At 37.9% G+C, this 23,043-nt stretch overlaps 2 protein-coding genes across 8 annotated transcripts in view; both read right to left on the bottom strand.

Annotated features, from left to right (window-relative positions):
* Window positions 1-5,446: 5,446 nt before the first annotated feature.
* LOC103139479 (ras association domain-containing protein 10-like) lies at window positions 5,447-7,261 on the bottom strand. The gene has a single exon (XM_007554120.2). The coding sequence runs from the start codon at window positions 6,782-6,784 to the stop codon at window positions 5,462-5,464; it is 1,323 nt and encodes a 440-aa protein (XP_007554182.1). The 5' UTR covers window positions 6,785-7,261; the 3' UTR covers window positions 5,447-5,461.
* A 3,025-nt stretch (window positions 7,262-10,286) lies between these two features.
* tead1b (TEA domain family member 1b) overlaps window positions 10,287-23,043 on the bottom strand; it is a 50,452-nt gene continuing 37,695 nt past the window's right edge. For 3 of the 7 annotated variants that reach the window (XM_007554115.2, XM_007554117.2, XM_007554118.2), the window contains 9 exons: window positions 22,145-22,156; window positions 20,556-20,687; window positions 20,254-20,300; window positions 20,091-20,152; window positions 19,198-19,322; window positions 18,212-18,385; window positions 16,942-17,082; window positions 16,637-16,789; window positions 10,287-14,033 (listed from right to left, as the gene is read on the bottom strand). In XM_007554115.2, the coding sequence (XP_007554177.1) occupies window positions 13,920-14,033; window positions 16,637-16,789; window positions 16,942-17,082; window positions 18,212-18,385; window positions 19,198-19,322; window positions 20,091-20,152; window positions 20,254-20,300; window positions 20,556-20,687; window positions 22,145-22,156 (960 nt within the window). In that variant the 3' untranslated portion in view covers window positions 10,287-13,919. Of the gene's footprint in view, window positions 14,034-16,636; window positions 16,790-16,941; window positions 17,083-18,211; window positions 18,386-19,197; window positions 19,323-20,090; window positions 20,153-20,253; window positions 20,301-20,555; window positions 20,688-21,372; window positions 21,488-22,144; window positions 22,157-23,043 lie in introns of those variants that run through there. The other 4 variants (XM_007554116.2, XM_007554119.2, XR_001662371.1 and 1 more) reach the window with 3 other exon arrangements.

Consider the following 23,043-nt stretch of genomic DNA (forward strand, 5'->3'; position numbering starts at 1 on the left):
GCTTGTCAGCCAAACGGCTCCATATTGAGCTTAACTGTTATTTGCCGCTGATTTAAGAGGAGGAGCCAAAACAGGTCATAGGATGAATCCTTATTTCCATTTTAAACATATTCAAGGGTTTTCTTGTGCTACTTCAAGCTCAGAGTAGTTTCATTGCATGGATCTTTTCTCGTTGGAAACTCTTAACATCAAACTTTTATTTTTGCACAATACGTCCTGAACACACATGTAAGAAATTATGCAATTTCTTACACCCTTTGGAATCTGTGTTTTGACAAACAACGATAACAAAAAAGCCTTTTCAGTCCACAGATCATTTCCCCCCAAAATGGCCAAAGAGATCCAGGTGGGATATGATAATTCTTAGAGATTAAGAGAAGTGTCCTTCTGCGCTTCTCTTTAACAATGAGAGTTTTTGTACACACGTAAGAATGAATACATTCCTACCTTGATGTAAGAATGCTAATCTGGAGTTATTATGAATCCTTCCAGTGGGTCTTTATTATTCCCCTTTCTGTCTTAAATCTCTGATCTTTCCTCTATTTCAACTTTCCTTTTTATTTGTTTGCACATTGTGCAGAAATTATATAGAACATTTGGCCTGTAGTGTTTTGGGAAGTGAAAGCTGTAAATGTGTATATTGTGGATTTAGAGCTATTTCTGTGACTTCTAAATTTTCTCTTGCAGTCATGTGCTGTGTGCAACTTTTCAATATGGACTGAGCCAAGTTATGAAGGAGGATCCAGACAGGCACAGTAAGAAATTTAAATCATAGTGTGACCTCAACCAAGACAGAAGTTAACTGAACAGCTGAATGGAGACTTTTTAAAAAATGGCCAATCTATGGAAACTAAGTGTATGTTTACATGTTGCACTTATGTGCAAGTTAAGTTAATCCAAAACAGTTTTATTCTTAACACATCGATAACAAATTGATAACAAATGACAAAAGTTTGTTCACGCTTTACTTGTTTAATAAAATGTAATATTTCAGATCTTAGTTGTCCTATAATCTAAAATTATAGAAAAAGCTACAAAGCCAAATAAGGACAGCCTCTCTGTTAGTTGTTTTCAAAGATTTGGCTTTACAATGTTAATGTAGAACGAGCTAAATGCAAAACAAGCGCTCAGACTGATTCTTGTTCACAAAAAATATATATATTTTGGACAAGTTGATCGCTAAAGTGTGACGAATATCTACAGGGTGCTTTATTTAAGAGAACCAGTGCAAAACAAAATTTCCCCTTCATATGTGGCCATCATCTTGAGGTAATCTATGTTCATGAACCATCCTGTCTCATATTTCACATAAGGATAAGGAGGATTCATACGATTCTTTCCAGGAATGGGTAAAAAAAAAAAAAGTGATTTCTTTTTATTCTGAAGGAACTGTCTGAGAATATTCCAACTATTATTGTTCACTTCTATCAGGTCTTGGACTTGCCATGACTGCTTTAACTACATTCATTATTTTAGTGCTCAATGTTCGCTTTTGAACCCATTGCATCTCCCTCTGGTGGCGATCTCTCTCATCTTGGTGATAAACGCTTCACATCTCCCCGGGGAGATAAAGCAACACCGCCCTCTGCTGTTGATGTGAAGATAGTTCAGTTAAAATGTAAAATTTCCACAATTTCATCCTTTGAGTTAAAATTTCAAAGCAATAAATAAATAAAAATGTATAAATATGAATTTCTACTATGAGTTTTATACAACTACAGTGTATAAACACAGAACCTACAAAAAGCCACATTATGACGGGCTGGATGAACGGATGGCATGGATTGGTGGAAGGACAGATTGACAGAAGGATAAAAATACAATCTCTGTGTGTCAATCTTTTATTTAAAACATAGCATTAAAACAATGGTTAACACAACGTGCTTTAGAAATGTTTCAATACATTTATAATAAAAGAGAGAATAAAATCTGGAAAAGCAAAAGTTTCTCATACACACTTTTCTTTTTCAATAAATATGCACGACTGGAAAATACTTAACATCCCAGACTTTCTAAGATTGTGTAGGACTGCTGAGGAGGTGATCCGTAGTAGAGGTTCATGATTCAAACTTGACATTTCATAGACACATCTTGATAAACTAAAAAGTTATATTTATTTCAGTAATTTAATGCAAAAATGTGATTTAATACACAATAATTACACAGAGTGGTATATTTCAAGCTTTTATTTCTGTTCATTTTGGTGATGATGATGATGTATTACGGCTGACAAAAATCCAGAATTCTGTTTCACAGAAAACTACTAAATTAAATGATATTAATAAAAAGCTGCTGACTCAATACTTTGGGCTAATTTTGCATTAGGGCTCTAATACGTCAGTGCAACATGTTGGGAGGCAATCGGCCAATGAAGCCCAGGTTCACTCGACACCATCAACCTCCTTTACGTCGGTGGGGCTGGTGTCTCATCTTCATCCCGACAATCCCCATAATTCTCCTTCAGGCGTAAGTCAGACATGCTTGCTGGTTAACTGACCACAGTGACCCTACAGTCATCAAACCAGATTCAGGTAATGATGGCAGGTATTGGAAAACTAACAGCATCTCCAGAAAGTTTAGCAGAAGAAGAAAGGATGAGGTAATCTCAAATCTCTTGTTGGACCATTGTGCTGCTTTGGGACTTGATGGATCACAGTGGACCAACACCAACAATGTTGCATCTCCCCTAAACTATTGCTTTGACTTTACAATTCTCACAAGGCAGCAGTCCTCTCTGTTTGGGTATCTCTGTCTACCACATCTTTTGTTCCATTCAACTTTTCTTTAATAGCTTAGATACAGAACTCTGAACAGCTTTTTTTTTTTTTTTAGAGAGAGAAAACCTCTGTGGCTCACACAATATGACTGTCTGCTGGACAAATATGTCAGCCATCTTCTTCATGGTTGTGTAGAAATCACAAAGACACCTACATGTTAAAAAAAACCTGACATTTCTGAAACAAACAAGAAAAAAAAACATTTTTGTCTGATGTACTTTTCATTTTTATTAAATAAAGGATGTGTGTGTGTGTGTGTGTGTGTGTGTGTGTGTGTGTGTGTGTGTGTGTGGGAATTACTGTAAGACGTAATAATAAAAAAAAAATCCAGTTAAACTATACCATTCTATGTGTAATGAACTTATTCACCTTTTACAAAAAAACAGTTAAAAAAACCCCCACATTTTGCTAGTATTCAAATGAACCAGTATTATGATGTGCCTGCATCCAAGTGAAAAAAGCAGGAGCCATTGTTTCTTTTAGATTTATTAAACTTTGATGTTGCATACATAGAAAGTATCTAGAAAGCTACAAAATATCTAGTGTTGTCAAGAAGGCATCAAAATGTCACGAAGCAAAGACAAGACCATGAGAAGAACACGGGAAACGGCACAGCTTCTTTTTTCTCCGTTGCTCCGACCACTTTACGCTCATGAGTAGGAAAACATATCACACATCTGTACCAAGAAAAGGCTAAGATATACTTTTATACAAAACACCTTTATACAAAAGAACAACAAAGATCTGCACACATAAACCAAAGTGAGTGAACGTGAGTCATTTCAAAAGTCACTTTAAAGCCACCATCGTCAGGGATGATCACACAACAGAAAGGTACCAGTACCCCGTATGAAAATCAAAAATACAAATAAGAGCCAAACTGCTGATATGTTTGTAGCATGATTGAAAACGGCTCTTTATGCGCGTCTGTCTATTTTCCCTTAAAAACAGTCCAGCAGACGTTAGTCCCATCGGAGCCATCAGTCCTGCGGTTTTAGTGTTTATATGTCAGCAGTGCAGCAGTGACAACATTACCATCAGAATGAGCCTCAGCATACAGACGATGTCATCACAGGACAAAGCATACAGGCACAAGAAGAAAAGAAACACTTCACTACAGAGTGTGATCAATAAATGTGAAAAGATACACAGGGTAAACGTACAAACAGAGGCTGTTACAGCTCCATGCTGTCCACAAAATACTGAACTAAATAACTGCATCCTCCAGAGATATTGTCTGTAATTATTTAATAATTCTTTTATTAAAGTTCTTCCAACTGAATAAAATCTCTGTAAGAAACTGTAAAATGTTTAAGTAATTAAGATCCTTATAGTCTAAGTATTAGCTTTGATGATCCACTCATACTGCTGCAGCAGCAGCTGTAAAAAAAAAAGAAAAAAAAAAAGTTTGGACACAAATCCCAGTTTAACTAGAAAACAGTCCTGTATGTGATTTTAGATTTCATGCTGTTAAATAAACTTTTATCTAAGAGCAACACAATTGTGTCTGCATCACTAAAGGAAAACCCAAGAGTTTGTTTTTTCCCCCCCCCCAACCCAAATATTCCCCGTGTCTCAAAGAGCGGTCACTGCAACAAGACAACCGCAGTTTTTCTAACAATCTGCTTGCAAACACTTGAACCTGCAAGTGTGCACTAAACATACTGCTTCTGTGTTTTTGCGTTCTGCTTGCAGTTGGCGGGGTCTAAAAATGAAAGTCTAAAGCGAGGAAATCAATTTTCTTCTAACATTTAAAAAAAAAAAAAAAAACCCGATTAATATCCTAATTAAGAATTGTTTATCCATTATCTATATTTCTCCTGCTGTCAATCAATCCTCAGTCCTTTAAAAAAAGGCAATGTGGTGATTGGTGTCACTTGTGTCCTATATTTGGTTTAGCAACATTGATTTTTTTTTTTTTTAATGTTTAATCTTTTTGAAGCTGGAAATTTGAAACCAAAGGCACTTCCTCGCTACCAAACAGAACACTACAAGAGATTCTCCCGATTCTTTTTGGTCTTTTACAACAGGAAAGGCAGCTGTTATGTGTTTGTATTACACTCATAGAAAATGATTAGAAACTCTTCTCCTGGCTTACAAATCTATCTGAACTTAAGTGCACTGCCTCTTAAAAACAAGGATTTCTAGGAGTGCACTGATTTGATGAAGTGTAATATAAGACATTGCAGCAGTAGCATATTGTTTTTGCCCGTTTCACTCACAAAACCAACGTTAGACCTAAGCAGAAGTAATGAGTACATTCTAAGGCACTGTACACTTACACTTTGGCTGATTGTACAGAATAAACACTGCAAACAAAACAAGTCTAGTGTATGACAGTTCACAGTTTTTATGGCATCTTTTGGAGTCCACAAACAGCTTTATTAAGGTTTAAGGCTTTAGATAGGAGCAGGCAACAGAAACGTGTGAACTCAACGGGAATGTCTTGCACCCTGATTCCAGGATGTGCCAACTCAGTGATCTGTAGTGCCAGGATACTTTAACCTGTGTTTTTTTTTTTTTTCTTTTGTTAAAGTTGCAGCATCACTAAAGCGAGTCATGCTATGTGTACTTTAACTTGTCTAGAACATCAAGAGTTATCCTGTCAGTTGTCACACAGGAAATGTTTGTTTTCAAAAGTNTGAACACAATGCCTCTATATGAGCCACTTTTCTTGTAAAATCTCAAACCAGTGATTCCCACACTGGGAGGCCGTCTGAGTCCTGACTGTGCAGAGAACTTAAGCCTGTGTCTGAGTCGTCGTCGTTCACATTTTCTGTTTTAGACAGACCTCTCGCTTGCTCCACCCACTCGCTTTCCCCTTCCAAAGTGTCAGTCATGGTCTCCTTGTCATCTGTCCCGTGGCGCGTCTTTTCATCGGCGTCCTCCTTCTCCATGTCTATACTGTTCACTTTGTCCAGCAAATCCCTCATTTCCTTCTCCCTGGCAGCGCCAATCTGCTGGGACAGCTCTAAATCGCCCCTAATAACCTCTAAATCCGCGTTGAGTCGCAGGCCGATGTATAAACTCGCATCTAGCTGCGTTTTGATCCTCTCTTCCTCCATAAATTGCGCGCTTTGCGACGCTGAGTCTTCCTGGGAGGAGGAGAGAGATGAGGACCGTTTGATGCGCAAATCCTCCTTCCTGCGCTGCATCCAGCGGAGGTTCAGCTCCTCCTGAATGCGAGTTGTGATCGTATCCATCAGGGCCTCCTGTTCAGAAAGGTCCTCTTGTAGCTTCAGCACCTCCTCGCACTGCCGAGCATACTCTTCAAGTTTGGCAAACGTCTCTTGTGAGTAAAGTCCCTTTCCTTCCTGCGCTGGGACGTAAACTGCGCCCAACAGATACGTGTTCTGCACGTAATTGACGCCGTGTCTTTTAATTCTGTCCAGATGCACCTTTGCCTCACACCTTTCGATCTCTGAGTCCAGTTCTGTGATCCTCTGAACCTGCTGTCGGATTGTGTGGTCCTGAGACACAACAAGATGAACCAAAGTCTCCATCTTCTCTGCACTGGATGCGTCTCTGTGCGCCGCGCGCGTCCTCTTCCTGTTGATCTTCTCCAGCTTTCTGAAAGCTTTCCTCACAATCCGACGCTGTTTCTCCGGCGAGATGCAGGCCATGTTGGACCTCGGAGACCCTTTGGTGACGCAGGGGCTCTGCTTGCTCGGCACCACACGCGCCTCTGCGCTCCGGGCCCTGCGGTTCTCCAAAGAGGCGTCTGTTTTCACCAGCAGAAACTTGACGTTTTTCCGCTCGTCTCCCCACGCGAGCCACAGCTTTAAAAGTTTGGTCTTGTTGGGTAAAATTCTCTCGAAGCCCCTCCATTTCTCCACGATGCAGTAGGAGTCCGCCGTGGAAAGGCCGGTTTGCGCGCACTGCTCCTCCAGGAGCACTTTCACGACATCAGCGCAGGTGTTGCGCTTTGACAAGCCGAGGACCAGCTTCTCCTCTCGGCAGACCCACACAGAAATCTTTCTCTCCTCTGGAGCTGAGGGAGACCCCATAGTCGAATATATATGCTAATCTCTCTTCTAAAAGAAAAAGTAAGGAAGGAAAAGCACTACTGACATCGGTCAAAGAAAAATGCGCATCAAGGTCCGTTCGTGGAGCGCCTCCAGACGGATCGGAGAAGTTTGAAGTTTGGAGCTGGATGATGGGAGTCTCATGTGTTCCCCTGTGTGTGTTCCTTTGGTCCACTAAGGGAAAAACTTTTGTGCACGTTTAAGAGTGCCGACTGCTTCGGCTGAGATCACGTGACCGCTTGTCAGCCAAACGGCTCCATATTGAGCTTAACTGTTTTATTTGCCGCTGATTTAAGAGGAGGAGCCAAAACAGGTCATAGGATGAATCCTTATTTCCATTTTAAACATATTCAAGGGTTTTCTTGTGCTACTTCAAGCTCAGAGTAGTTTCATTGCATGGATCTTTTCTCGTTGGAAACTCTTAACATCAAACTTTTATTTTTGCACAATACGTCCTGAACACACATGTAAGAAATTATGCAATTTCTTACACCCTTTGGAATCTGTGTTTTGACAAACAACGATAACAAAAAAGCCTTTTCAGTCCACAGATCATTTCCCCCCAAAATGGCCAAAGAGATCCAGGTGGGATATGATAATTCTTAGAGATTAAGAGAAGTGTCCTTCTGCGCTTCTCTTTAACAATGAGAGTTTTTGTACACACGTAAGAATGAATACATTCCTACCTTGATGTAAGAATGCTAATCTGGAGTTATTATGAATCCTTCCAGTGGGTCTTTATTATTCCCCTTTCTGTCTTAAATCTCTGATCTTTCCTCTATTTCAACTTTCCTTTTTATTTGTTTGCACATTGTGCAGAAATTATATAGAACATTTGGCCTGTAGTGTTTTGGGAAGTGAAAGCTGTAAATGTGTATATTGTGGATTTAGAGCTATTTCTGTGACTTCTAAATTTTCTCTTGCAGTCATGTGCTGTGTGCAACTTTTCAATATGGACTGAGCCAAGTTATGAAGGAGGATCCAGACAGGCACAGTAAGAAATTTAAATCATAGTGTGACCTCAACCAAGACAGAAGTTAACTGAACAGCTGAATGGAGACTTTTTAAAAAATGGCCAATCTATGGAAACTAAGTGTATGTTTACATGTTGCACTTATGTGCAAGTTAAGTTAATCCAAAACAGTTTTATTCTTAACACATCGATAACAAATTGATAACAAATGACAAAAGTTTGTTCACGCTTTACTTGTTTAATAAAATGTAATATTTCAGATCTTAGTTGTCCTATAATCTAAAATTATAGAAAAAGCTACAAAGCCAAATAAGGACAGCCTCTCTGTTAGTTGTTTTCAAAGATTTGGCTTTACAATGTTAATGTAGAACGAGCTAAATGCAAAACAAGCGCTCAGACTGATTCTTGTTCACAAAAAATATATATATTTTGGACAAGTTGATCGCTAAAGTGTGACGAATATCTACAGGGTGCTTTATTTAAGAGAACCAGTGCAAAACAAAATTTCCCCTTCATATGTGGCCATCATCTTGAGGTAATCTATGTTCATGAACCATCCTGTCTCATATTTCACATAAGGATAAGGAGGATTCATACGATTCTTTCCAGGAATGGGTAAAAAAAAAAAAAGTGATTTCTTTTTATTCTGAAGGAACTGTCTGAGAATATTCCAACTATTATTGTTCACTTCTATCAGGTCTTGGACTTGCCATGACTGCTTTAACTACATTCATTATTTTAGTGCTCAATGTTCGCTTTTGAACCCATTGCATCTCCCTCTGGTGGCGATCTCTCTCATCTTGGTGATAAACGCTTCACATCTCCCCGGGGAGATAAAGCAACACCGCCCTCTGCTGTTGATGTGAAGATAGTTCAGTTAAAATGTAAAATTTCCACAATTTCATCCTTTGAGTTAAAATTTCAAAGCAATAAATAAATAAAAATGTATAAATATGAATTTCTACTATGAGTTTTATACAACTACAGTGTATAAACACAGAACCTACAAAAAGCCACATTATGACGGGCTGGATGAACGGATGGCATGGATTGGTGGAAGGACAGATTGACAGAAGGATAAAAATACAATCTCTGTGTGTCAATCTTTTATTTAAAACATAGCATTAAAACAATGGTTAACACAACGTGCTTTAGAAATGTTTCAATACATTTATAATAAAAGAGAGAATAAAATCTGGAAAAGCAAAAGTTTCTCATACACACTTTTCTTTTTCAATAAATATGCACGACTGGAAAATACTTAACATCCCAGACTTTCTAAGATTGTGTAGGACTGCTGAGGAGGTGATCCGTAGTAGAGGTTCATGATTCAAACTTGACATTTCATAGACACATCTTGATAAACTAAAAAGTTATATTTATTTCAGTAATTTAATGCAAAAATGTGATTTAATACACAATAATTACACAGAGTGGTATATTTCAAGCTTTTATTTCTGTTCATTTTGGTGATGATGATGATGTATTACGGCTGACAAAAATCCAGAATTCTGTTTCACAGAAAACTACTAAATTAAATGATATTAATAAAAAGCTGCTGACTCAATACTTTGGGCTAATTTTGCATTAGGGCTCTAATACGTCAGTGCAACATGTTGGGAGGCAATCGGCCAATGAAGCCCAGGTTCACTCGACACCATCAACCTCCTTTACGTCGGTGGGGCTGGTGTCTCATCTTCATCCCGACAATCCCCATAATTCTCCTTCAGGCGTAAGTCAGACATGCTTGCTGGTTAACTGACCACAGTGACCCTACAGTCATCAAACCAGATTCAGGTAATGATGGCAGGTATTGGAAAACTAACAGCATCTCCAGAAAGTTTAGCAGAAGAAGAAAGGATGAGGTAATCTCAAATCTCTTGTTGGACCATTGTGCTGCTTTGGGACTTGATGGATCACAGTGGACCAACACCAACAATGTTGCATCTCCCCTAAACTATTGCTTTGACTTTACAATTCTCACAAGGCAGCAGTCCTCTCTGTTTGGGTATCTCTGTCTACCACATCTTTTGTTCCATTCAACTTTTCTTTAATAGCTTAGATACAGAACTCTGAACAGCTTTTTTTTTTTTTTTAGAGAGAGAAAACCTCTGTGGCTCACACAATATGACTGTCTGCTGGACAAATATGTCAGCCATCTTCTTCATGGTTGTGTAGAAATCACAAAGACACCTACATGTTAAAAAAAACCTGACATTTCTGAAACAAACAAGAAAAAAAAACATTTTTGTCTGATGTACTTTTCATTTTTATTAAATAAAGGATGTGTGTGTGTGTGTGTGTGTGTGTGTGTGTGTGTGTGTGTGTGTGTGTGGGAATTACTGTAAGACGTAATAATAAAAAAAAAATCCAGTTAAACTATACCATTCTATGTGTAATGAACTTATTCACCTTTTACAAAAAAACAGTTAAAAAAACCCCCACATTTTGCTAGTATTCAAATGAACCAGTATTATGATGTGCCTGCATCCAAGTGAAAAAAGCAGGAGCCATTGTTTCTTTTAGATTTATTAAACTTTGATGTTGCATACATAGAAAGTATCTAGAAAGCTACAAAATATCTAGTGTTGTCAAGAAGGCATCATAATGTCACGGAGCAAAGACAAGACCATGAGAAGAACACGGGAAACGGCACAGCTTCTTTTTTCTCCGTTGCTCCGACCACTTTACGCTCATGAGTAGGAAAACATATCACACATCTGTACCAAGAAAAGGCTAAGATATACTTTTATACAAAACACCTTTATACAAAAGAACAACAAAGATCTGCACACATAAACCAAAGTGAGTGAACGTGAGTCATTTCAAAAGTCACTTTAAAGCCATCATCGTCAGGGATGATCACACAACAGAAAGGTACCAGTACCCCGTATGAAAATCAAAAATACAAATAAGAGCCAAACTGCTGATATGTTTGTAGCATGATTGAAAACGGCTCTTTATGCGCGTCTGTCTATTTTCCCTTAAAAACAGTCCAGCAGACGTTAGTCCCATCGGAGCCATCAGTCCTGCGGTTTTAGTGTTTATATGTCAGCAGTGCAGCAGTGACAACATTACCATCAGAATGAGCCTCAGCATACAGACGATGTCATCACAGGACAAAGCATACAGGCACAAGAAGAAAAGAAACACTTCACTACAGAGTGTGATCAATAAATGTGAAAAGATACACAGGGTAAACGTACAAACAGAGGCTGTTACAGCTCCATGCTGTCCACAAAATACTGAACTAAATAACTGCATCCTCCAGAGATATTGTCTGTAATTATTTAATAATTCTTTTATTAAAGTTCTTCCAACTGAATAAAATCTCTGTAAGAAACTGTAAAATGTTTAAGTAATTAAGATCCTTATAGTCTAAGTATTAGCTTTGATGATCCACTCATACTGCTGCAGCAGCAGCTGTAAAAAAAAAAGAAAAAAAAAAAGTTTGGACACAAATCCCAGTTTAACTAGAAAACAGTCCTGTATGTGATTTTAGATTTCATGCTGTTAAATAAACTTTTATCTAAGAGCAACACAATTGTGTCTGCATCACTAAAGGAAAACCCAAGAGTTTGTTTTTTCCCCCCCCCCAACCCAAATATTCCCCGTGTCTCAAAGAGCGGTCACTGCAACAAGACAACCGCAGTTTTTCTAACAATCTGCTTGCAAACACTTGAACCTGCAAGTGTGCACTAAACATACTGCTTCTGTGTTTTTGCGTTCTGCTTGCAGTTGGCGGGGTCTAAAAATGAAAGTCTAAAGCGAGGAAATCAATTTTCTTCTAACATTTAAAAAAAAAAAAAAAAACCCGATTAATATCCTAATTAAGAATTGTTTATCCATTATCTATATTTCTCCTGCTGTCAATCAATCCTCAGTCCTTTAAAAAAAGGCAATGTGGTGATTGGTGTCACTTGTGTCCTATATTTGGTTTAGCAACATTGATTTTTTTTTTTTTTAATGTTTAATCTTTTTGAAGCTGGAAATTTGAAACCAAAGGCACTTCCTCGCTACCAAACAGAACACTACAAGAGATTCTCCCGATTCTTTTTGGTCTTGTACAACAGGAAAGGCAGCTGTTATGTGTTTGTATTACACTCATAGAAAATGATTAGAAACTCTTCTCCTGGCTTACAAATCTATCTGAACTTAAGTGCACTGCCTCTTAAAAACAAGGATTTCTAGGAGTGCACTGATTTGATGAAGTGTAATTTAAGACATTGTAGCAGTAGCATATTGTTTTTGCCCGTTTCACTCACAAAACCAACGTTAGACCTAAGCAGAAGTAATGAGTACATTCTAAGGCACTGTACACTTACACTTTGGCTGATTGTACAGAATAAACACTGCAAACAAAACAAGTCTAGTGTATGACAGTTCACAGTTTTTATGGCATCTTTTGGAGTCCACAAACAGCTTTAAGGTTTAAGGCTTAAGATAGGAGCAGGCAACAGAAACGTGTGAACTCAACGGGAATGTCTTGCACCCTGATTCCAGGATGTGCCAACTCAGTGATCTGTAGTGCCAGGATACTTTAACCTGTGTGTTTTTTTCTTGTTAAAGTTGCAGCATCACTAAAGCGAGTCATGCTATGTGTACTTTAACTTGTCTAGAACATCAAGAGTTATCCTGTCAGTTGTCACACAGGAAATGTTTGTTTTCAAAAGTATGGTTCTTAGTGGGCAAATGGATCATACAGTGCCTGGGAAAGTATTTATAACCCGTAAACTTTCTCTCATTTTATTACATTTCATCAAAATGTATTCAGCTCCTTCAATTATGATTCATTTTAATGAAAAAAGTGAAATTCATTTCCTTCAGAATACACCTCATTTAATTTGAGTAAAAGAGAGCACGTTCTAACAGTAAACCTGCAAAGACATGGCTGTCCACCTGAACAGTCAGGCATTTAAAGGAAAGCATTGCTCAGAGAAACACAGCAAAGGTAAAATAATCTGACAGAAAATCTGCAAATTTTCCTTTTATGGAAAAATGACAAGAAGAAAGGCAATGCTGAAAGACTCTTGTAAGAAGACTTGTCTAAAGGTTACAACAAGGTTTTAGGGGACATAGCAAACATGTGCAACAAGGGACTCTGAAACGATGAGACCAGAATGAAACCTTTTTGGCTAAATAGCAAAATGACAAGCCACACCCTGCTGCCATCATGCATCATGATGTCGAGATGATTTTCTTCAGTAGGAAAAGGGAAGCTGGTTAAAACTGATGGGAGGATGGATGGGGCTAAACGGGGGACAACATGGGACCAAAACCTGCTGAAGGCTTCAAAAGACTTGAGACTGGGTTGGATGTCCAGCAGGATAACAGCACTAAACCTACAGCCAGAGTTAAAATTGTATACAGCAAACAAATGTCCGAATAAAAGACACACTTTTCAGATTGTAAAACCAAGTATCCTTTTCCTTAAACTACACAGCTATCCACTAACTTATGCTGTTGAAGTCTGTAGTTTTATTTGTAGCAAAGTGTAAAAAAGTTCAAGAGAGATAAATACTTTTATAAGACACTGTACGCACGCTAAATATAATTTTGCAATTTCACAGTGTATTTTCTTGTTGGTGTCTGAGATCTGGAGTGCTTTAACAAGAATATAAACACATTTTTTTACAACCATATGTTTTCAGCCACTGTGTTGATATATTTGGAGTGTTAGTTGTGTTTCTTTGGGAAGTCTATTTTGCTGTGAAAACCTGTTTTTCTACATTATGTACTCTTGACAAATTATGAAGCACAGATTTACAAAACATCCTCAACACGAACTGTACAGACCATCGCAGGCTGCAAGTTCTTTTTCCCCTTAGTCTACATAACAGAGCAGAAAAAGACAACACATATATTTCCATTTAACAAATAAATCTTCTCGATCGTTTTTGGAACAACCAACTAAACATATTTAAAAATGAAAATTCCCATAAAACTCCCATTAAAACATAAAACAACTGTACCATATTTCACAGCTGCGGTCAACAACAAATACAACAAACTTATGACAAACCGACTTCACAACTTCCCTCAAACAAAGAGCATTGAAAGGCTGACTTCCATGCAGAGGCACTGCCACTTGTTTTGAGGTTGATACGTCTATGAAGAAAGAAATGTATAAAACGGAGAGAGCTTTCACTCCTTTACCAGTCTGTAGATATGATGCTGGGCGCCGTGCTCGCTGTTTGACACTTCAAACACGCAAGCCATACATAGCAACGTCTCCTGGGTGTCCCTATTTGACACCACCTGCAACAGAAAACGTACAGCTTTCTCTAGTGGAGCAGAGCTAAGAATCTTTCTTCAAAAGAAACAGAAAAATCATCAAGAGAACCAAGAGCTGAGATATTTGTGAGCGTGGTTATTCTGTGGGAACTCCCACTCCCTTCCCAAATGCAAAAGCATGCATGTCGTATCACACTTTCTGAAAATTATCTAAAGGGCAGATCAGAAACTATATTAAAATTATTCTTTATCAGGCTAAGAAAATTGTTGTATTATCCAATTTCTTCTAAAACATTCCAGATATTCAATTGGAAGTTTTGCTCTGCAGTTTTAAAATTGTTTGAAATGGGATTTTTCTGATTCTATTACAGGCACCATGTCCAGATCAAGTCATTTTTTTTTAATATATTGAAATTAAAGTCCTGGCTCCACAGAAAGCTATTTGGTCACCTTTTGCGCAACCAGTTTCTAAAAGTCACATTTTGTGGTTAACAATTAACCTCTGCACATTATTAGGTCAATCTAAGAAATATAGTTTTTCCCATGATGAACATTTTATTGGCTGTTCTTGTTTTTAATGTAACCTCTTTTGAAAGCTGTGTATGAAGGTGAATGTTTTTGTACTCTTTTTTTTTTTTTTAATTAACCAGAACTTCACTAAAATATGCTAAGTGCATTGTGCTGAAGATATTTAAAATGAGGCTGTAACTGAATCAAGTCTCTGGAACCTCTGAGTTTGAAGCTCAACAATCAACAAGTTTTGACTTTGAATTATGTTCAAAGACAAAAAACCTTTGCATCATCAAGTCCATCAGGAGTTAATAATGACAGTGGAAATTTCTTCTTAAAATCGACAGGAAAGCAAGATTTATGTTTGCATTTATGTGCAGGCTTTTTTAGGGAATTGTCTATAACATCTGATTAGCCAATGAACAGTCTGTTTAAGTTAGAATTTCATTTTCATTAAATTGCATATACTATTTATTTTATTTCTCACTCTAGGGTTACATATTTTGCAATTTGAAATCTAATTACGCCCTGCTTAAAATAGTGCAAAATTGAATAATAATTTAAATGCATGCAGTTTCTTGCCCAGTTGCAAGAGTTTGATCAGGAAATCTCCAACAGGGGTGGAACAATTCACCCTGTTAGGCTCTGATAACTTAGACTGAGCCATATCTCTACTGATATATTTCACTTCAAGACCTCTGTAAATTTTAGATGTTTAACTCACTGTGGCAAGGGGAACAACTGCATATAAACACAAAATAAGAAAATTCATTGAGCTCTCAGAAACTGAGTAAACACATTTAAGAGGGTAAAAGAGTTAAAAAAAAGTAATGTAATAAGAGTTAAAAATAATGTAAACAATTGAAGAGGGCACCAGGGAGGGGTTAAAAAAATGGTAATTCATAACTTAAAGACCCAAGAAGAATACTTGTTTCCTGTCGAGAAGTGCTACAGCAGAATTTTCTCTTACATGGAAAAAAATACTGGATTTTGCCCCTAGGTGGCACTGTGCTGTTTCACTATGGACGTTATCAGCACACCATAAAAATGAGTTGGCATGTATTATCAACTCATTGATGAGATTATTGGAATGAGCAGTAAAATATCCGCTTACAGACTTCCTCTCCTTTATCTGCTTACTATTATCTCATAACTTGCTCCGTTTTTGCCTATTTAATTTTTAATTCTTTTAAATATATTTCGTATTTTATACACCTTTCTTTATCGTTTTGTTTGACACTGCATCAAATAGTTTCAATATAAACCTGTTAGTTGTTTTAGGCCGTCACTTTGGCCAAGACTCACAAGAAGAACCATAAACTAGGACACTTGTCCTCACAGCTAATGAGACAAAAAAAAAAAAGGATTTGGTTTATGGGTCAACACTAAGTTTTCTTTGTAGGTCATTTGATTGATTTGCTAAAATCTGTATTTGTCACTGATTCTTAGGGACCAAAGTGCTCTCATGAAAATACGTTGGGCTGGAATGATGCCATGTTTTCTTGGCAAAAGTATTATCTTTAAAATTAACTTAAACTAAAAAGTTACTGAGCCTGAGGAGTGAGAGGAAGTTCTTGAATAACAAAGTCCATTCAATTTGTTGAAGCGAGAAGCTGTTAAACACTTTCAGAGTCAGTAATCTTTGGCCATGGTGGCAACCTGGCGTTTAGAAAAAAGTAAAATATATCCTCTCTTGCATTTATTGTCTAGATGGGAGGCAGGTTAATTATTATTTTACCACTGCTTCTAATACCCCAGGGGGTCCTGCTTTTAGCAAAACTCATAAAATGCTTCATAAAAAGAGACCCTGGTTATTGTTTTCCATACGCTCGCACACAAATATCGATCTGCGCCTGTCTTTTAATATTTTTTTTTTCTTTTGCCTTAATTATTTCTTTGTGGTTAATGACACTTAAGACCCCTGATAGCAGGGGTTCCTGCCCTCTCTTATCCTCCCTTTCCCTTTCAGATAATGAGACTCCTGGGACGGAGTTTCATCCTCTGTGGAATGAGAGGAATGTCAGAGCGGCAAAAATGACAACTGGAACCACCGACAGCACATCCTGACAGAGAAAAGAGGGAGAATGAGTCCGGGGGAGGGTCGGGGAGGTGCTTACCAATAAGATGGTGAAGTTTTCCAGGACACTGTTCATCATGTATTTCTCTGGGAGATGTTTTAGCTTGTGGATGAAGTTGATCATGTATTCACACATCGGAGACCTGCTTATCCGGTACACAAAGCGTCCATTCTCAAACCGTGCATATTCAGTCTGTGGGAAGGAAAAGAGTATTCAAATCTGGAACATATATAATGTAACTAAATATAATGAAAAACAAAAAAACATAAAATAAATCCACTGCAACAATAATTCAATTTGAGCCATTTTTGATCTAAGCGGCAGAAAAAGAAAAAAGTTCATACCTCTACTTTCTCAACAACCTGCTTTCCAAAGGAGCAAACCTTTGTCGAACATGTTATGGTCATATTCTCTGAACTTTCATATTGGCTGGTCACCCCATAAAATGATCCAGTATCATCTTGAATGTTACAGTTTAGATCGGCCTGGATGGAAAAGAAAAAAGACAGAATGATCATCTTTTTTAAGGTTCAAACAGGTGAATATGTCTCGTCTTTACAGCCAACAAATGACCAGTAGAAAACCTAAAACCTAAACTTGCCCATATGTAGTTAGAACAACGAGATTTGTTTCAATGCGAGACTAAAATATTAACTTTTACACATTTTTAACAGGAGCGTCAATAAATGTGGAGGGTTGTGTATTTGTTACACGTCTGCAGGGGTTTGTTTTTCTATCAGCATCTCACACATTGTATGCAACATTATGTACATTAAATATTATTTACATATGCTTCGGCTTTGACATAATACATCACAATGTTAATTTATGGAAAATCTGGCAAAAACGCTATCTATAAACATACGCACATAGCAGATATTGATCGCAGATCTCTTGGGATTATTAATATGCATTGAATTCAAGTTTTCAGCATGTAAGATCATCCGACCCGAGGAAGGCACCACCTAACAAGAACTAAATGAAGTTACATTAGGCGACTGATTTCTGAGGACGAATGGGACGGCTCCTGGAGGGCAGCCTTTCTGTGCCCCAAACATCCTGTTCATTATGGGCACAAAGAGAGGAGACATTCTCCCAACAACATTCTCCTCCTTCATTAAGCAAAGCAGCTACACGTTCATTATTTCGCAGATTCTGTCGTTCATTTGAAATTCAGATTTGCCGGTCACTTCAAAAGGAATTCAAGGGGACTTAGTCCAAATGCATACGGGGGCTACTTTGTTGGCCGCCGCTTGTTAGCATTTTGCATCAGGGAGGAAATACATACAATGTTTAAACAGCCATTAGGAGTGCAACCAGGTCACTCCATTGTTAGGAGATATTACGCTGAATTAGCGAGAGCTTTGATCAAAAGGCTCTCCTGCTATGCAAGTCCAAATATAGCACAGTGCATTCTGCAAACATTAAGGGAACAATCTTCTCTGTGCAGACTGATTACTCCAAATCACCAAATACAAACTTGAACAAAGTGATACAGAACAGGATCTTATTTTTACTTTTTTTTTTTTTTTTTTTACATTAGCAATAATTACGTGTATGATTCTAAATTGCATTTAATAACTTTAGAAATGTGGATTGTATTTTCACACTTACCCAAAATTTGATGAGGAAAAAGGAGTTCTGAGGACCTTTTCCATACAGCTCCTTCAGTCCTCCTTTCTTTTCAGGAAATTTATCGTAAATCTGACGAATGTCCACTGACTCAAGCAAAGCATCACTGTAGGAATGATTTGTCTGTCCGATGTGTACGAACAGGTGCTTGTTGTACTAAAAGACCAAAGGAGTCGTATTTTATTCATTTAAAAAGTGCAATTGATGGCATTAAAAATATATTCTTTGATCTTATAAAGACTAGTTAAATATATCAGATCAGCCACAGACAACCTAAATAAATACAAAATAAAGTTTCCAAATGGGAAATTCTGTTTCAAAACCAGCCTTGCCCATAAGTGAAAAGTAATTTCTCTACAAACCTAGTAAATGTTTGAGGCATTCTTGGCAACATTAGGTGCTGTTGAGCATTCATAATAACTTGCAACCAGATTTTTAAATGCTTGTGGAGAAATGGTGGTCCCTCTTTCCTGAATGTTTTTCAGCATAAACATTATTTCATGCTTTGTCCCCCCAAGTTTAAAACTTCCTAGCTGTCAAGAGGACACTGTGTCCTTAAGGACCCATTGACAAACGTTTTGAGGGTGATAGTGAAAGAGTCAGATCAATGTCTACAACATGCAGCTTTCCTGAGAAATGAAACGTTTTAGATCCTTCAGCTTTATGCAAAATAAATGACTGTAAGCAAACATGAGACACAAGCCAGGTAACGATTGGTGAATCCAAGTTCTGCATAAATTTGACCTGGGTTTAAAGAAGATGCTTTAAGAAAGCGGACTGATCTAAAATCATTATGTGCTGCTGCAAAGCAGACTTTACCCCGCTCAGCCTGTTTTGGCCTCCACATAGCTGAATGCTTGTCTGGGAAAATATTTTCTCTTCATTCACAGAGAGAAGCTAGTTGCTGGCTGACACAAGGTGGGAATGAAAACTAGAAGTCAAGTCTTTAGGTCCACAACTCTCCTCACCGAGTCTTGGTCTCTCTGCTGCTCTAAGAAGGCGGAGAACTCCACGAGCCGGAGTTTGGATGTGCCGATGGAGCGGCCCTGCCACGCTGGAGCTGTGGGAGCTGGAGCAGTGGCAGATTCATAACCTGAAAAATACAGAAGGGTGGCCAGAGTTTCATCTCCTCTCTGAAATGTTTCACAGTAAACACTAAACACGTTCAGGATTAAAGAATCGCTGTCCTCTTTCAGTGAAAAGGCAAATTAATTTATGAGTTACAGCTTACAAGTGTAAGTTTGAAAACCAATAGACGGAAATGGTTCTTTGTGTTATCTCATGTCTGAACCAAAGGAGGGCAATGGCGTAAGCAATCTAAAACAGGAAGCTACACATTCACTTAAATTAAAGGTTTTATTTGTACAAATATAAAATAATGAAATTATGCTACTGTGACCAAATATGTATGGATTTTTTTTTTTTTTTTTGGCTTTTCACACATATTTACAGAAGGTTAAAAGTAAGTGTGAAGGCCACTTCACTCCTGAAGTCACAGACAATATTTATTAAACATCAGTGTGGATAAAAACGATGGACCACATTATTCAGTTGAGTGAAGCTGAAACCTGCAGTGTACAGATGGTTTCGTTGCTTGCACAAGATATTAAAACATTTCTGAATTCAAAGCAATAATCAGTTTATATTTATTTTCATTTAAACATTAAAAAAAAAAGATTCAGGAAGTAGCTGTGCCCATCAGAACTAAACAGTCTTATGGACTGAAAATACAACATAAAAAAAACTTAGCACAACATAATTTACTAAATTAGGTTCGAGTAAAGATAAGTTAATCTTTATTCTATATGTTCACAGTTTAAAAATGACAGATATGACCGTTATTTACAGACTTGATTCTTACTTGAAATGGCTGTTGTGACCGCTGGCTGGATTGGATATGGTTGCTGGGTAAAAGGCTTAATACTGAAAAGGGAAAGCACAGGTTTCAGTGAAAAGAGCTCTATGGAGGCATGAAACGTATAACAACAGATTAAATGTTTCTGACACTTATTGATGAGACTTACTCTTGTGAGGATCCCGGCTGCCCAGCTGATATCATACCCTGCCATAACTGGAGAATGAAGAAACATAAATCATCAAAGTAAGCCCAACTGTGGGCATCTGATACATGCAACATCAAAAAGGGTCCTAATCTTCACTGATTACAGCTATCTTGACTAGCACTCCTTCCCATCATGTGTTTATCAGATTGGAACAGTGGTGTGTAATGTGATTTGGCCAGGGTGTTGATGGAGCTGGCCCCGCTCCTGCTCTGGGTGAAGTGGGACAGGATGGATCAATAACAGGGTACCGGTGAAGTTCTTACCCCTGCTCCTGGAAAGGCGGGCCGAGGGATGCCTGGCAGGCCAAGTTTGTTGTGAATCGCCGTGGCGGAGACGATCTGAGCCGAGGACATGGAGGCCATGCTCTGGAGGGCTTTGTCCTTCACGGCTTGGTCCTTTAAGGGCAGTCACAAAAGGCTTAGCACTCGCACAGGAGAGAGTTGGGGAGCTTTGGAGCACATGTTGGTGAGGTAGCAAGAAACAGAGTCTAAACTGCACATTGAAAGCACCAGCGACCTCTTTCACAGCAGTACACAGAAAGCACATTGAAAAAAGCACCATCAGCATTGCCATGCTAAGGAAAGACTTGAGAATTTTTTTTTTTTTTAAAGGTATGCGCTTTTTTTTTTTTTTTTAAAGGTATGCGCTAAACAATAACTTTGAAATTCCAAGATATGACAGCAGGGAGTGGTATGCAGTGGAATTAAACTTTACTTGATGACTAATCTCCAATGAAAATATTTTTAAAATGCTCATTCAGAAACACTCATCTCAAGGTTGCATTTGTCTGCATGTCAAAATACATCACATAAAAACATCTGAAAGAATTTCTGAAGTAAACTTGAAGGTCGTCAACTCCGCTTCGGTAAGATTAATAAAGACCAGGGCGGTGGGGGGCTCAGGTGTTAGAGCACTGCACCTTGTGCAGAGGCTACAGTCCTCAACATGGTCAGGACTTTTGCTGCATGTCTTCCCCTTCTCTCTTCGCCCTATTTCTTGTCAATTTATCATTAAAATATATACTATTTTAAAAAATGCACGGTAAATAAACAGCACAGTTCTTTTGTTACACTGACCTACTAAAGTGTAAATGTGCAGCGCCGCTGTTGTGTTTCACTGTGGAACTACATCATTTAAATGAACAGCGCCGCCCTTCAGTTTGGCCAAATAATTGCGTCTTTAAATTTCCTCTGCTCTACTGTTTATTTGAATTCCTGGACATAAATTAGACTTATCTTTAGTTTTTCTGGTTATCCTGAGTTTTGGATGTGGCATTTTGTTTTTATTTTTTTAAGGAATAATAATTATAATTGAGGTTCGTTTATATTAACTTCTCGGTAAATTGTTGCCACTTCTTTCTTAGATTGTTTTTTTTTAATATTGTTTATTTCCTTTTAACTCTTCTTCCAGTTTGACCTCAGCCACATTCTAGATTTTGCTAGAAAAAAATCTATAGGAAAAAAGAGATTATTAAAGAGTAATCAAGTTTGGAAATAATTAAGGTAGGCTAAATGCTTAATTAATGTAAACATTATACCAAGTTAATATTCAATTAAACTGTACAATATGCATAGATATGAATGCTGCAGCAGCGTGTGCATGCACACGTCTACATGCAATACGCCCATGCGGACGTATTGGTGGCAGAAGCTTCATGTAGGCATGCTGGCAGTGGATGTCAGTGTAGCGGAGTGATGGCACAAAGAGGCACCAATAAACACACAAAAAAAAAACAGTGCACAAACTATTGTGTCACTATGACTGCAGCACAAATGCAAAATTAGCAGCAACACACAAAGCAGCATTTAAATAAAGCAGAAACTGCAACCCAGAAATGAAAATAAATACTCACCATGCTCGTAACCTAAATGCAAAGAACAAGGTTTCATTGTAAGCTTATCAAAAATAATGCAGATAATTAAAATTTCAGATACACATAAAACAAAAAAAAAATACTTAAAATGTAATTAATAATTCAATGAAATGTGAAACCTTGCCTACAGAACAAGTGTGCAAGTATGCACGCAAGTGTCAGGAACACTCAGGAACAAAAGGGTAATGAAATTTGTATTTACAAATTAGCCTTAGCCTTTGTGGTTAAAGTCTTGCTCTATAATTTCCTGATCAGTAGTCATCACTCAAGACAAAACATAATGACTGTAATTTTACTGAAATGCAACAGAAAAGAGCAGAGGCAGCAGGTTTTGATGCTGCCTAAATGAAGGGTACACTTGGATTTCTCTTTGCTGCTGAACACTAATTTGCTTTAAATGAAAAAAGACAGGGATTCATACAAAAGCTGTCTGTTTTTCTTCATGCAGCCGCCTGTGCCCCTGAAAGGGCAGCCACTGATGTGGCTAGTGGCTCCTTCTCCACACACATAGATTAATGAGGGGTCATTAATTCGTGCTGAATACAAGGAGAGGAGCAAAGTGTGAAAGTCAAAATGTATAGTCCCAGGAAAAAGGTGGAAGTGGCACACGGGTAAAGTGCCCTTTGATATAAAAAATACCTTAAATACCCGTCGGTATTATTCAAGATTACTTATTTCACAATGCGCTTCTCCCACTTTATTCTGCCTTTCTGAAAAGCCTTTCTTCGTGACTTTAACAGATTTCACCATTTCTGAAATAACTGAAGCGAACGCTCCGAAATGACGACATCTGAACTGAGAGGAAGGAAAGAGGCTGACAGCCATGGCATTGTGAGAACCTAGAGTTATCAACAGATTGCGGACAAAAAGGACAAGAA

This window comes from Poecilia formosa, unplaced genomic scaffold (genome assembly GCF_000485575.1).
Source record: "Poecilia formosa unplaced genomic scaffold, Poecilia_formosa-5.1.2 Scaffold61, whole genome shotgun sequence".
NCBI lineage: Eukaryota > Metazoa > Chordata > Actinopteri > Cyprinodontiformes > Poeciliidae > Poecilia > Poecilia formosa.